Source organism: Hemiscyllium ocellatum, chromosome 21 (genome assembly GCF_020745735.1).
Source record: "Hemiscyllium ocellatum isolate sHemOce1 chromosome 21, sHemOce1.pat.X.cur, whole genome shotgun sequence".
Lineage (NCBI taxonomy): Eukaryota > Metazoa > Chordata > Chondrichthyes > Orectolobiformes > Hemiscylliidae > Hemiscyllium > Hemiscyllium ocellatum.
Window position 1 is genome coordinate 59499659 of NC_083421.1, and position 12809 is coordinate 59512467.

A 12809-nucleotide genomic window follows, 5' to 3' on the forward strand; every position below is an offset into this window, starting at 1 on the left:
TGGTACTGGCAAGTGACAAAATTTAAATTGCTCACCCATGCCATTTAAGAATCTTTGAAATAATTTGGCGAGTAATTGTTAGAAGTCAGTTTGTCAGTGATTTTGTAATATAACAGCTAACAAAGGTGTAAGAGGGCCTGCCAGCCATCAGGCTTAGCAACATCACACAAATAGCAAAGTGATAATGACGTGATAATCTGTTTTTAGTGGTGTTGATTGAGATGGAAGGATTGGCTGGAACTGCAGGGACATCTCCCCTACTCTTCCTCGAATATTGTAATAGGGTCTCTCATTTCCACCTGAGAGAACAGGTGTGCCTTGGTTTAGCATCTCATCCAAGAAATATCCTGGCCATTTTTCATTCAGAGAACACTGCCAACACTTGATTAACCAGAAAGTTGTTCCACCTTTTAACTAACCGATACAGGCTGCTGCTGTCTCGATGCTGTAAGTGCTCTTTTTCTCCCATCTCCTTTCCAGCTCAGGCATCATTCATTGCATCCCCACAAACAGAGGAGTTTTTCGACTTGATAGCAAGTTCTCAGAGCCGCAGATTAGATGATCAGCGAGCCAGCGTGGGCAACTTGCCTGGACTGAGGATCACGCACAACAATAGCCAGGTGGTGATGGGACATCTGCGACCTGATGGAGATCCTCAGGAACCCGGAGATGAGTTTTTCAACATGTTAATGAAATGTCAGGTAGGTGCTGGGAGGAATATGTCTCTCTCAGAGCAAAACCTGCTTTTTACCAATCATGTGTTCAAATGCTTGAGTATGTTAAAATGTCCAGGACTTAAAGAGGCAATGACATTATGAGTAAATGAAATTATCTGAGATGCATAAATCAGATCGTAATGGTAAAATTAAGGAAATACATTGTGGTAGACCACAGGAATCTGTGTTTGGATCACTGCTCTTTTTGGCTACATATAAACAGCCTGGCACACTCCTGTTCCTACACGCTTCTCCCCCTCGCTCTTTCCTAATCCTTGTTCATCCAGATCCCAAACCCCCACCCACAATCTCAGTCAAATCCCATCACTCCAATCAGAAGTTTCCTCATCCTGACTTTACTCAGAATCACAATTGTTACAATGTAGAATAAGGCTATTCAGCCCTGTGTCTGGTCCACATCTCTAAATGAGCAATGCACTTCATGCCACTCAGTCATAGAGATGTACAACACAGAAACAGAGCCTTCAATCCAACTCATCCATGCCAACCAGATACCCTAAATAAATCTAGTTCCATTTGCCAGCATCTGGCCCATATCCCTCGAACCCTTCCTCATCATATACCACCCAGATGCCTTTTAAATGCTGTAATTGTACCAGGCTCCGCCACTTCTTCTGGCAGCTCTTTCCATCCACTCACCTCCCTCTGCATGAAAATGTTGTCCCTTAGCTCCCTTTTAAATCTTTCCCCTCTCATCCTAAACCTATGCAATCTAGTTCTGGACTCTCCCACACCAGGGAAAACACCTTGGCTATTCCCCCTATCCATGCCCCTCATGATTTTATAAACTCTGTGAGGTCACCTCTCAGCTTCCGACACTCCAGGGAAAATAGCCCCAGTCTGTTCACTCCTCTGCCCTGTCTCCATAACTCTGCAGATCCTTCCTTCTCAAATAGTGATCCAATTCCTTCTTCAATGCCTCAATTGAACCTATCTCCACCACAATTTTGGTGCAGTCCAGATCTAAACGACACAGCTTATGAAAAGGTTTCTGCTCATATCTCCATTGTTTCTTCTGCTCAACTGCTTTAAATTTGTGCTCTCTCAATCTTGATTCCACCCACCAGTGGAATTAGTTTCTCATTTCTCCCTGGTAACTCTGACCAGATCCCTCATGAATTTTGAATAGCCTTACAAAATCTCCTCCACCTTCAAGGAAAATAGTCATAAGCTGTCCAGTCTTTCTACAGTTGGGTCCAGTTATAAAGTGATCCAACCCCACCCCCCAAAAAAAAACACACACCCCACCAGATTCTCAAGTTGCAAGAGTGTCAGGTGATTCATTTTCTTCTATCTCACAGTCATCCAGGATCGACGATCAGAGATGTGCACCTCCCAGCCCGGGACCAAGGGGACCCACTGTCCCCGATGAGGACTTCTTCAGCCTAATCCAGCGAGTGCAAGCCAAGCGCATGGATGAGCAGCGCGTCGACCTTCCTTTGACCCGTGAAGGTCTAGAACAGACCAGGCCGAGCTCCAGCTGAGCAGTGCTTCGCCAACAGACTTGTAAACAAGCAGGACAAATTGTGCAGATCCGTGCACCAGCTAACACTGTGAGCAGCAACCGAGGCCAAAAGCTGCCTAAATGACCCCTCGAGAGGCCAGCGTACAAGCACCATGCAGCTTCAAGTGAGTTGCTGAGGAGGTGATTCGCTTCTCTTTGAGGTGAAACTCCTCACACTCAATACACCTAAATAGGAGCTTTAGTGTTTCCTTTCGAATTGGGACAAAAATCATATCTATGGGAGATGGAAAGACACAAGCACAGTCTTTGGTTATTGTTTGAAGTAATGGCATTGAATGAATGTAAAACTGCTGGTACTAGAAAAAAATATACATTTGAAGTCACACACTGATGCCCCATGAACACAAGTCATTCTTACTTGTAACACATATAGACAAATCTAACTTCACAGACATATTTACATAAACACTATAGACCGTTAGAGATTAATTTTCTTTGATGATCCACAGTGCAATCTTAGGTGACTATATTGTTTACTATCATATGAATGAGTCTGCTATTAGTTTCTTTGATGGAGAGGTGTACTTTTTAAAATTCTGAAAAATGTTGAGATCAAACCTTGTGGAAATGTTTGGGAATGAATACAACCCTTTCCATTTCCTGAATTGGCATGGTGGCACAATTCCCACTCTTCAGAAAAGGCCAAAAGGCAGATTCTGTACATAGTTATACAGGTTGATGTATGGAGCCATATCTCACCTGGATCAATCTTAAAGGATATGGACAGTACCACAGACTTAACTGGCGAAATCTGAATGTATGGCCAATTTCATTCAGAAACAGGAGCTGCCTGTTTATTAATGGTACTGCAGAATGCTATATGATTATAGCAGAGAGTTACATCCTAAAGCAAAGGGATATTAAGTTAATTGAAGATTTCTACACTTGATCAAATGGGGACTAAATATCAATGGGATACTAATGGAGATGAAACTTCAATTTCTGCAGTAGGATGCTGGCATGCGACTGCTTAACAATTTCAAATGGAATTCCTTCCTCTGTTGTAAAGGAGCTATTTTACAGATAACAGGCTGATGGCACAGCTGAAATACTGGACTAAAAAGCTTCATGCATACAATGATACTCTAAACAGAGCTGCATTTCACAGTCAGTGTGTACAACTTGAGCAAAACTAAAACTTGAAATGTAACATTTCTCATTTATTGTTTAATGATTATTTCTTTTATCTTTCGACAAAATTTTTTTTAAGAATGAATGTAATTAAGAACCACAAGGGAATTACTCTGATGCACTCCTCAATTCTTGCTTGCTCTTTAAACACAGTGACTCCCCGCAATTGTCCAATAACAGACCCCAAGTCGGGAGAGATGATGAAATCTGTGACCTGTGCAATTACATATGCTAATATTTTCAATCAATTTTCCAACTTTACTCCCAAACCTAAATTTTCCCTTTGTTCCAAAGACTGTGTCCTCTTGCTTTATTTCCTTAGAACACCACCAATTCCCTAAGTCATCAACACATTAAAAGCAAACGATGATCCCCTTGACCCTGCTTCATCATCTCATATGGTCATGACTGATGAGATTGTGGCTTCCCGCTGATAACATTCAAATCCCTTGTCAGTTTGTGTTAGTCATAAGTAGTTAAAATGCAGTGTCCCCACACAGTTTAATATATAATTCTTTATGGTTTCAGTGAAATGCTAAAGTTTCCAAGTCATATTTATAATCCAGGTGCTTTGAGTAATTAACTTTTTAAAAGTAACTTTATAAATTTAACACAGCAAAACAACACGGCTACATCCTGGGGAGTTCTGAACACAGGTGCCCTTGCACTATTCTTAACAAAAAGCAAGGGAGTTCTAACTGACATATAATCCCTCAGCCAACATTAGTTAGAACAGATTAGGAACAAAGGAATCCATCCATTTCTCCCTTGATGTCTGTTCTGCCACTCATAGTCAGTCTGCAACCTTATTCCATGCAGCTACCTTTTGTCCCACATCCAGTAATGGCTTTGGTTAAAAGTCTATCAGTCTCTATATTAACAATCAATCTGGCATCTGGTCACAAAAGGTGCTATGTAAACATGAGTTCTTACCCTCCAACCTGTTATTGTTTCAATGACTTCTGCAGAGTTTGTGTGTAGTTAGGAGGAAGGCGTGTGTGTTTGGGTCTAGTATGCTAGCACAACCTGTGTCTGTACTAATCATTCTTTTTGAAAATTGTGAGAGAGAAGGAGAGACATAAATAATTTCTGGTACAAAATTTCCTTTTGCAGCTTTTGTAATGTCTGTGTTTTCTATGCATATAAATGAAGTGGTGCCCAATTCGTTGTTGTAATAAGAGTAGGTCGAAAAAGTACAAAATAAAGGTTAATTATTTTCTCTAGCTTAAAAAAATCCAGAAAGTTATTTTATTGTGTAAATTTTTTAGAAATACTCATGTAGACTTTGAGCTGCAGTTCCAAGGTGTATTTTATGCTGTCCCTTGTAATAATTCAAACATTGAATCCTTGTCTGGTACATTATTTTTTCAAACACTGCCAGTACATAATGCTTTTTGATTTTAAAGAGTTTAAAAAATTCATACTTTTCTGTAAATAAGAGCCTCATTTTACCTGAAATGTAAGTCGAATGAACTGCAATGTATTACATTTTACACAAGCTTGTAATAAAAATATAAACTGTGCACCAACTTCTAGGTGACTACATCCAGTATTTTCCAGTATTACTAATTATGTTCATTTTCTCTCCCTCTTTCCTGTGCACCACACCTTATGAACAAACCGCATGTACAGGCTGTAGACAGGTTGTTCTGCTATAACACACATTTCATTAACACAAATTTGCCATAACAGGATTGGCAAATTGGGGACACCATTTCTAAAGTGCAAACTTTTAAAGCGTGTATTGGTTATAACACGATTCCAACCCCATTAGTTTAAATGGTGCCGCTATTACACGATTTTCTTATAACACGGGATTGCATAAGAATGGAACTACTGCATTATAGCAGAACTGACTAATATACTTATAAAGCTTTGAACATAAAATTGAGTACACACATAAACAAACACTTGCTAACGAGTGAGATATTCCACCTCAGAAATTCCGTGACACTAATCATGGATTCAGTGGGTCCTTGTTTGGCTCATGAACTCAATCACATATTTGGCAGGTGTTTCCAGGAAATCTGATTGGTCGTTAGCCTTGAAATCACTGGCGTTCCTTTCTCCAGTTCCCCTTCCCTGCTTCTTACAGGTGTTCTCAAAGAAATGACTGAAGGAGTGCAGCACTGTCTTTTGGATTAAACATTGAACTAAGGCCCCACCCGCCCCTTCAGATGTGCACATAAAATGTCCCACAGCACTACTCCAAAAGCAGCAGGAGAGTTCCTCCTAATGGCTTGGCCAAGAATTTTCTCTCAAAACATCACAAATTAACAGGTAATCTGCTTTTAAAACATCCTTCTGTATGTGGAAACTTGCTGTACATAAATTGGCTAGCATATTTCCTACTTAGAGTCAGAGAGATGTACAGCATGGAAACTGACCCTTCAGTCCACTTGTCCATGACAACCAGATATCTTAAATTACTCTAATCCTATTTATCAGCATTTGGTCCATATCCCTCTAAACCCTTCCTATTCATATATCCATCCAAATGCCTTTTAAATGATGTAATTGTACCAGCCTCCACCACTTCCTCTGGCAGGTCATTCCATACACACACCACCTTCTGTGTGAAAACATTACCCTGGGGATGCCCCCTCAACTTAAACTTATGCCTTGTAGGTTTGGACTCCCCTACCCTGGGGAAAAGACCATGACTATTCACCCTATTCGTGGCCCACATGATTTTGTAAACTTCCATAAGGTCACCACACAGCCTCCTTAGAAAGAGGACTCAACAGGCCACAACTGTTAATGGTATTGACTCATAACGGTGACAGTAGCAGGTTCTGTTTCTTCTCCATAGGAGTAAGTGTATCCCCATAAAGTGCCTTGCCTATAGGGGTGGTGGACACACACATGAGCAAAGGAAGTAGTTTCTTGAATAAGTTGAAAGAGCCAGTTCAGGCCCAAGGGGCAAAATGGCCACCATCTATGACTCATGATTGTAATGTCTCTCTGTTCTGGCCAATAGGTGACTTCAGTTCCAGGCTCAAAAGTTGAATCAACTGCTCCAGAAAGTGTTCGAGTAAGCTAATCCGAAAACCTAAGGCAGGAAGCAAGATAATGGCTTGTGGGCACAGCGGTAATGCCCTTACCTTTGGGCTAGGAAGTCCAGGTTTAAGTCTCACCTGCCATAGTTGTGTGTCAGAACAGGTCGATTTTAATATAACTATAACCTGGTGATGATTTGGAGATGCCGGTTTTGGACTGGGGTGTACAAAGTTAAAAATCACACAACACTAGGTTATAGTCCAACAGGTTTAATTGGAAGCACACTAGCTTTTGGAGCATTGCTCCGAAAGCTAGTGTGCTTCCAATTAAACCTGTTGAATTATAACCTAGTGTTGTGCGTTTGTTAACTTTATAACCTGGTGATCACTGTACTGAGAACCAGTGAAGAATAGTTGTCTCTGATCAAGTAATACATGTTTAAATGATGTAAAGACACCATTTCTCAAGTCAACTGAAACAACTGCTCTACAAACACCACTGGGATACTTGCACATGCTAGATTGTTATGAGGTTATGATTGCTACAGAAGTTATGTTTTTTTAAGTATCCTATTATATAATCACTCAAATGTGTACAGAATGCAAAACAATTTCTGCAATACTGAATATCTGTGTCAACATTTTTGTAACTTTACCTTGAATCTCTCAGTAAAATGCAAGTTTGAATTACAGATCATTGCATTATTTTTGTTCTGATAACTGTATTTCAAACAAAATGTACAACAGCTGCATCAAAATGAACCGCAAAATTATAAAGACAATATCAAATTCCATTCTTCTTTCAAGATTAGACCGCAGACAGCATCTGGTATAGGAAAACAATCCTAAAATATGATGGTTGGAGGCAGTATTGAGATAATCATTTCATAGGACAGACTATAATTCCAAAGTCAGATTCAGTTGACTGCCAAAACTGTCTCTTTCTGAATGGCATAGTGGTTAGCACTGCTGTCTCACAGCGCCAGGTAATTGAGTTCAATTCCAGCCTTTGTCTGTGTGACGTTTGCACATTTTCCCCATGTCTGTGTGGGTTTCCTCCCACAGTCCAAAGATGTGCAGGACTGGCCACGGGAAATGCAGGTTTACAGGGATGGCGTGGATCTGGATGGGACGCTCTTCAGAGAGTCAGTGTGGACTCGATGAGCTGAATGGCCTACTTCCACACTGGTGGATGTGCTTCCACCCTGGTAGGGGTGCTGTGAATTATTTCTGTCCTTGGGGGTGGGTGTGTGTGTGTGTGTGTTGAGGGAGGCCCCCTTGAATAAGCTAACTCTCACTGTGTTCCCTTCCTGCACTGAGTGGCAGTGCACATCACTTCATTGCCTGAAGGTGACCTGGTACTGGTGTGGTTGAAGAGCGATAGGGTTAACAATGAAAGAAACCATGGGGTGGGGGGAATAAAAGCCCCTTAACAGCATTATAGATTAAATTCAGTCAAGCTCATCAAAAACTACACTGTATATCATCATCATCAGAAAGCAATGACCCCATTGGTATGGCTGTTGAGCAACTCAAACCACCCCATTTCTCCATGCAAATATTATTTGCAAAGTAAGGTAGATTAATCATGAAACCACTGGACAAACTCAATGCCATCTATACATTCATAAAAACATTTTATAAAAAATGTGTCATGTATAATAAAAATCTGGTAATCATCCAACATGTCAACAGTCACTTTAAAAGCACACTGGCTATATTTGATATATCAATGATGTGTCTTGGGCCCACCTAAACTGATCATCTGGGTTACTGCTTATTTCTCAAGTGTTAAGACTGTACAGTTTCAAAGAATTTCAAAGACAGACTCATCTGGAGGAGGTAAGTCACACACAGGACCATGAACAACTATTTGTATCCATGATAACAAATAGCAACCACCTGTCTATCTTCTGTATGAATTTATTGACAGCTTGTGTGTAAAGTGATTGCAAAGTGCAGTAGATTGCATCAAGAACTGAGTTTTTCCAGAAATAACTTCTATTTATATGGTGTCTTTAACTTAATAAAGTCCCCTGATACTTTGCAGGAGCATTATAAAACAAAGTATGACAACAAGCTGCCGAAGGAGATATTTGGACAGATGACTAAACTTGATCAAAGAAGCAGGTTTGAGGGAGAGCTACGTGGTGTGTGTATGCAATGAGCTGCCAGAGGAAGTGATGGAGACTGGTACAATTACAACATTTAAAAGGCATCTGGATGAGTATGTGAATAGGAAGGGTTTAGAGGGATATGGGCTGGCAAATGGGGCTAGATGAGGTTAGGATATCTGGTTGGCATTAACAAGTTGGGCTGTAGGGTCTGTTTCTGTGCTGTACATCTCTTTGACACTAAGTGAGGTAGAGAGGATAGGGAAGGAAGCTGGCAATTGGGGACTAGCCAACTGAAGGCACAGCCACCAATAATGAAGCACTCACAATGCACAAGTACCCCGAAGTAGAATAGGGTGTACATCTGGAAGGTTGTTGGAGTTCAATAATTGTAGAGAGAGGGAGGGAGATAGATGATAAAATAGGGGTGGAAAATTTAAAATCAAGATGTTGCTTGACAGGGAGCCACTGTAGGTCAGTGAGCAAAGGCCTAATAAAAGAACAGGCCTTGCTGGGAGTTAAGATAAGGATAGCAGAATTTTGGCTGACCTCCAGTTTATGGAGTGCAGAATGTAAAGACAAGTCAGGAATATATTGGAAAGGAGGTAACCAAAGCATGAATAAAATAAAACAGCAAAAAGTTGAGATGAGGTCAGCAACAGTCAATGTTATGGAGATGAAAACGGGCACTCCCAGTGATGCCACAAACAGAAGATTAGAAGCTTGTCTCAGAATCTAACAAAATCAAGGTTGCAACAATCTCTGGCTTAAGGTCAACACTGTTGCGAGGGAAAGGGAGGGAGTGCTAAATCTAATTTGAAATTGTTGCACTGAACATTTACATTTAAAAACATTTTCTTATAAATACATTTTAATTTCCTTCAGTGCTCAGAATTTTAATAAATTTTAACAAGATGATAAGAGGCTCAGTGGTTAGCAGTGCTGCCTCACAGCACCAGGGACCAGGGTTCAATTCCTCAGGTAACTATGTGGAGCTGTTTATGGGTTTCCTCTGGGTGCTCTGGGTTTCCTCCCAGAGTCCAAAGATATGCAGGTTAGGTGGATTGGCCTTGCTAAGTTGCCCCATAGTGTCTGGGAATATGAGGCTAGGCAGAATAGCTGTGGGAAATGTAGGGCTGAGGTGGGTCTGGATGGGATGCTTTTTGGAGGGTCACTATGGACTCAATGGGCCGAATGGCCTGCTTCCATGCAGTAGGGATTCTACGATTTTAACCGAAAGATCTGAGATGTACGTAAACCTTTCTTGGAAAGTGGCAGAACAATCTGAGAACGCTACTAAGGAAACTCATGTGATCCTGGGATTTATCAATAGAAGTATCACAGCAAGGAAATTATACTCAATCTTTCCATAAAAGCACTGGTTAGATTTCAGCTCTAAGAGCATTTCAGGGCTGCACATGTTCAGCAGGATTGTCATGGATGTAGAAATGATTTTCTAAAATGGTACCAGTGATTAGGGATTGCACTTTATGTGGTGACTCTAAAAGAGCTAGGATTGTTTTCTTTAGTGCTGAGAAGGTTGTTGGGGGGAAAGTGTTCAAAATCATAAAAGGTCTCAAGAGTAAAGAAACAGTTTCTACAGGCAGGAGAGTCAGAACCCAAAGTTAATAATTAAAATAGTTGACAACAGAACTAGGAAGCAGGTGTGCAGAATATTTTTTATATAACAATTTATGATATTCTGGAATGCGCTGCTTGTAAAGGGTGGTGAAAACAGATTAAACAGTAATTTCCAAATTAGAATTAGACAGAAACTTGAAGGGTAGATAACCTGTAAGGTAATGGACCCCTAACTGGGGTGGCAGGATGTCTCAGTGGTTAGCACTACTGCTCACTGTGACAGGGACCTGGGTTTGATTCTACCCTCAGGCAAGTTTACGTATTCTTCTTTTGTCTGTGTGGATTTTGTCCAGGTGCTCCTGTTTCCTCCCACAGTCCAAAGATGCACTGGTTAGGTGGACTGGCCTTTTCTAATTGCTAGTGTTTAGGGATGTGCAGGCTAGGTGGTTTAGCCATGGGGAGTGCAGGGTACCAGAGATGGGGTTAAAGGGGCAGGTTTGGATGTGATGCTCTTAAGAAGGGAAATGTGGACTTGATGGGCTAAATGGCCTGCTTTCACACTGTGGGGATTCTAACTGGACAGCAAAAGGCTGACACAGGCATCCTGAGGCTCAGCAGCTTTCATCTGTGCTGTGCTATGACAATATCAAATCATCACACAATCCAAAATTGTTTTGTAGTATCTGTACTTCGGCCACACCAGTGCTGTAAGTTTGTGAATACTTTTATTCCAGTTCACACTGGCTCTTTGTACTCAGGTATTCAATGGGTCACTGTGTGCAAAGCTAAAGCACAGACGAAACTACCTGCTGATACAAAGAGACAAGTTACTGAAATATTGACCGTGCATCCACCCCAGTCCAGTCACTGCCTTGTACTATTGTCATCAACCGCAAGTTCCCCTCCAAGCTGCATACCATCCAACTTAAGTTGTTCATTCACTGTTGCTGAGTCAAATTTCTGGAACCCCCACACTAACAGTACTGTGGGTGTGCCCCCACCTGTTGATACCATTTTTTCTGCAGCAGAGAAGAAATGATTTTAAGATGTGCACCTCCCCCTTAGAAAAGCATGGACTCTGCATGTTCCTTAATCTCAAAACATTCTACCACATCTTTCATCATCATTTCAGCTGTAAGTATGAGATACAACAACTTTGTTAACAAAAATCAAACTGTTCTTTCCCCTCAGTGGATTGAGCAGCATTGAATCATACTAGTTGTCAATGGTCTTGACCTGACAGGAAGTAATCTAACCACTCAAACTTTGAGTTTTTAAATTAACCAGATATTTAAAAAGTGAAAAAGCAGCACAGTTTTGACTTAATATTGATCCTATACTATGCATCTGCTGCACAGTTTTCTCCTTTGGTGTCAGTTCTTACAGATAACTATTCAAGAGCTGCTGAATTTACAGGTTGGCAAATTACCTTGCAGAACTTGACTCCGGTGAGATTTTGAACCCATCTGCTGGATATTGGTGAATGATTCCATGACAATGCCTCAGAGTTCTCACAGCAACATTCCTTCTCAACCAACACCAACAAGATTAGCTGGAGATTCATCTTGCTTCCACCTGTGGTGTGCACAGTTGATCCATTTCAGCAATGAGGGCTGTGCAACAGCGGCACATTGGATTAAGGATGCTACTCCCAATTGTTATCTTTGTTTATTCATTCACAGGATGGAGGCATTGCTGGCTAGGTCAGCATTTACTGTCCATTCCAAAGCTTACCTTGTGACGGTAGTAGTGAACCTGCATGAACTGCTGCACTCCACACGGTGTAGGTACCTGCACAGCAATGGTGAGGAGTTTGTTCCAGAATTTGGACCTGTATGATTATTGAAGGTTAAACATTGGGAGAACTCTCTTTGTAATACCTTCTTCAAAACAGCAGTCACAGGATCAGCTTTGTCCCCGCTGAGTGAGCAAGAGGGCTTTAGTTTCACCTCCTATCTGGATAAGCTACCCTCGTCCTGGGAGTGCAGACAAGAATTACGCATTTTTCAACAACTGGACTCTGGGTATTGTAACATCCATGCTATATTTACATTTTAAAGATATTATATAAATTGAATTAATTGCTGTTTAACAAACTAACCACAAGGTGCTTCACTGGGACATGATCAGACAAAAGCTGATACTGAGCCAAAGGAGAAGGACACTTCAAACAGGTGACCAAAGCTTGGTGAAAGTTGTAAATTTTAAAGGAAAGTCCGAAAGTAGAAAGGATGAGGGAGGGATTCCAGATCATAGGTCCCAGGTAGAGGCAGAGTTCCAAACTAAACAAATATTTTGAAACACTATGATTGCAAGGATTTTGAAACCTGAAGTAATTTCTTTTAGTTGCCCAGTTCAATGATGTTACGACACAGCGGTGAACCCCTCTGTTAATTAAACCAAACACCCAGAAAAGCTCACCTCGTCTCATAATGTGTTAAACTATGAGTGACAAAGAACTTCCAAATACCACTGTATAAAGAAAATATTATCAATTTATTCTTTAGTTCTAAAAGTGAACATTAAACAACAACTATTCACAATTCTAAGCCCCCCCTTTCTCTTAACCACTTACTATTTACCTCCAATTCTTTACCAATATGCTGTTCCAACAAGACACTTATTAAAATTATATCAACTTAATTTCAACAACAGCTGTCATCTTCGGCATCTGTCCTCTTCCGGCTGAAGATCTCCCTGGGTCGTCTTCTTTCTTTTTACT

The 12809-nt window shown here is 40.9% G+C and overlaps 1 protein-coding gene across 1 annotated transcript in view; it reads left to right on the top strand.

The window, feature by feature from the left end:
- The window catches only part of gpsm1b (G protein signaling modulator 1b), a 257312-nt gene extending 252445 nt beyond the window's left edge, over positions 1–4867 (top strand). The window contains exons 14-15 of the mRNA XM_060841548.1: positions 481–701; positions 2039–4867. Coding sequence (XP_060697531.1) covers positions 481–701; positions 2039–2221 — 404 coding nt within the window. The 3' untranslated portion in view covers positions 2222–4867. The remainder of the gene's footprint in view (positions 1–480; positions 702–2038) is intronic.
- The last annotated feature ends 7942 nt before the right edge of the window (positions 4868–12809 follow it).